The sequence below is a fragment of the Tarenaya hassleriana genome, unplaced genomic scaffold (genome assembly GCF_000463585.1).
Source record: "Tarenaya hassleriana unplaced genomic scaffold, ASM46358v1 Cleome21, whole genome shotgun sequence".
NCBI lineage: Eukaryota > Viridiplantae > Streptophyta > Magnoliopsida > Brassicales > Cleomaceae > Tarenaya > Tarenaya hassleriana.
The window spans coordinates 1,935,031-1,937,502 of NW_010965451.1; the positions used below are offsets into that span (position 1 = coordinate 1,935,031).

At 32.8% G+C, this 2,472-nt stretch overlaps 1 protein-coding gene across 1 annotated transcript in view; it reads right to left on the reverse strand.

The window, feature by feature from the left end:
• Nucleotides 1-1,847: 1,847 nt before the first annotated feature.
• LOC104814515 (prohibitin-1, mitochondrial) overlaps nucleotides 1,848-2,472 on the reverse strand; it is a 2,552-nt gene continuing 1,927 nt past the window's right edge. The window contains exons 6-7 of the mRNA XM_010542591.2: nucleotides 2,343-2,472; nucleotides 1,848-2,251 (exon numbers count right to left, since the gene is read on the reverse strand). The exon at nucleotides 2,343-2,472 is cut by the window's right edge and continues 20 nt beyond it. Coding sequence (XP_010540893.1) covers nucleotides 2,060-2,251; nucleotides 2,343-2,472 — 322 coding nt within the window. The 3' untranslated portion in view covers nucleotides 1,848-2,059. The remainder of the gene's footprint in view (nucleotides 2,252-2,342) is intronic.

Sequence of the window (2,472 nt, forward strand, 5' to 3'; positions counted from 1 at the left end):
TATATATATATATGTGTGTGTGTGTGTGTTAATATGTTAAATGAGTTTCATGTCCATCCAACACCAAGAATGCAGCATGCCGGCATTTTTAAATTTGTTAGTCTTTAAAAATTTGGAAATATTTTGGATAGAGAATACATTCATTACTTTCATTCCAATTGTAATATTAGATGGATTGTCTTCATTTCCATATGTGCGTTATTTTCTTGTTTTTTTTAAATGATCGAGTATATAATTAATTAATCACCTATTTTCGAATTATATGATAATGGTGTTTTTATAGAACCGATGCAGGGGGGTGTATATGTGCCATGTGAGCGTATACGCCCATTATTGGGAATAATCTTCATCTTTATCTTTAATAAACTTTTTTTTCAAAATTTAGCTGTTTGCACATGCATGCATGAATGATGCATCTGTGGCCGAACTGTTTCACGGATTTGGTTCCGGCCTTATCCTTGAAACTAACCCTAACTAATAAGTTCCTAATTAACTCAACGATAATTAATATATATATATATATATAGTGAATGCGACATGGTATGATAGTGAATGCGACACTGCTTGAATCTAAGACAAATGACTGTCATTTGAATCTTTCGAAATTTCAGAACAGCAATTAGCATAACTGTGTAACTGTTATAATTTGTTAATTGCAGAACATTACAGCAGTTAACATGGCCCCCTTTTTTTTCCTTTAATTTGGGCTCAACCATAAAAGTTGGTTTATTAACAATTAACTAATATAACCACACAAATTTAGAAAATTTAATCGGTGAAACGTAAAAACACAGAGGTTTGTTCTGTTCCGAATTCGAATTCCAAATTTAAAAAAGGGATTTCACTCATATTTTTTGAACTTTGGAATTAGTTAATTTAGACCTTAGTTTAGCTTAGGATATCCAATTATAAAAAAACTAACATGACATATAAAATTTTTATAGATATGTTATTTTGATGTTTTTCTTTTACAACACTTAATGGATTCAGTCGATGATAAAATAATTATGATATGGTGGGGCCCCACAAGGTTTATGGATATGCTTGTTGGAAGAGGCAAGCTATAGCATGCTCTGCTTAGTTATTTAAAAAAAAATACGATTTAAATATCAATAAGTAACGACACGCCTGTGGATCATAGTGCATATTATAATATTCGATTTAAATGCAATTATTCGAAATTATGTTGGCACTAATGGAAAAATCGGACAGCTTGAGTTCCATTGCTTCACAAATGCTTAATATATTCCTCCGGTCTGTTCTTAAATCATTAATTAAGGTGACAATATAATATATAATAACTTTGTAACTGTATATTAATGAGATTAAAGTTCTAAATTGACTGGACATAAGAATCGTAACCATGGTGGTACACATCGTATTTCTACGATCTACTAGCTACATTTAGTATATTTATCATAAAAATATATCTTTGAATATCTATAAAACGAGAAAAAAAAAAAAAGACTAAAACTTATGTTTGATGTTAATAGCACGGTGACAAAAGGAGAATGTCGAAAATTTCTTTTAATAATAATAATAATAATAATAATAATCCGGTAGCGATAAGAAATTAAGAATATTATATCAATTGATATGATCAGATCATTATAAGGTAAAAATAAATATCATCTATTTTTTTTTATAATCCATAAATTTATAGTATTTTTAAGATTAAAAAATCCATATAAATGTTTCTTACGAAATAAAAATTCGAATTTGAATTGAATTTTTTTTTACCTTAACGGTTGAACCATCCAATTCAACCAATATTGGATAAAGGTATCATCTTTGGCAAAGGTCATGAATCATTTGAGGAGGATGCTAATATATGACAATATAATTGATGAGCTTATTTTTCTAAATGATCGTATTGTGTCGTGGGGAAAAAAATGAACATCTTTGTGAATCCAGCCTCCTAATCGATCATACGTAGTACGCCTTGGAATCACATACACACTCCTTCCAACCAAAATGTATAATTCCGGAAACATCAATTTCAAGAAATTTTTGTCCGAAACTCCCCAGAACCCACCGAACCAAACAGAAGGCTTTGACCCTACTTCGCATTGACATCGAGCTTCATCTCCTGAAGGTTGAGCAACAGATCGTCCGAGCTTAGGTACACCTTGTTGGCGGAGTTAGCAATGGTCTGTGCTATTTCTCTCGCTGCCTCGATCTTCCTCAGCGTTATGAACGCTGGGTTGTTGGCTATTGCTTGACCTATCAGCTGAGCACTCTTTGCTTCTCCCTACACATCCCCCACAACATCATCATCCCTCCGATTCTACCGAAAAATCTACTTTTATGATGATCCTTGAAAGTTCGAGATTTATTCTCACCTCGGCACGGATAATAGCACTTTTCTTGTCCTGTTCAGCCTTTTCCACGATGAACTTAGCCCTCTCGGCCTCTTGAGCAGCCACCTGCTTTGCTTCAATCGCAGCTGTGAACTCTTTCCCACAGGTCAGG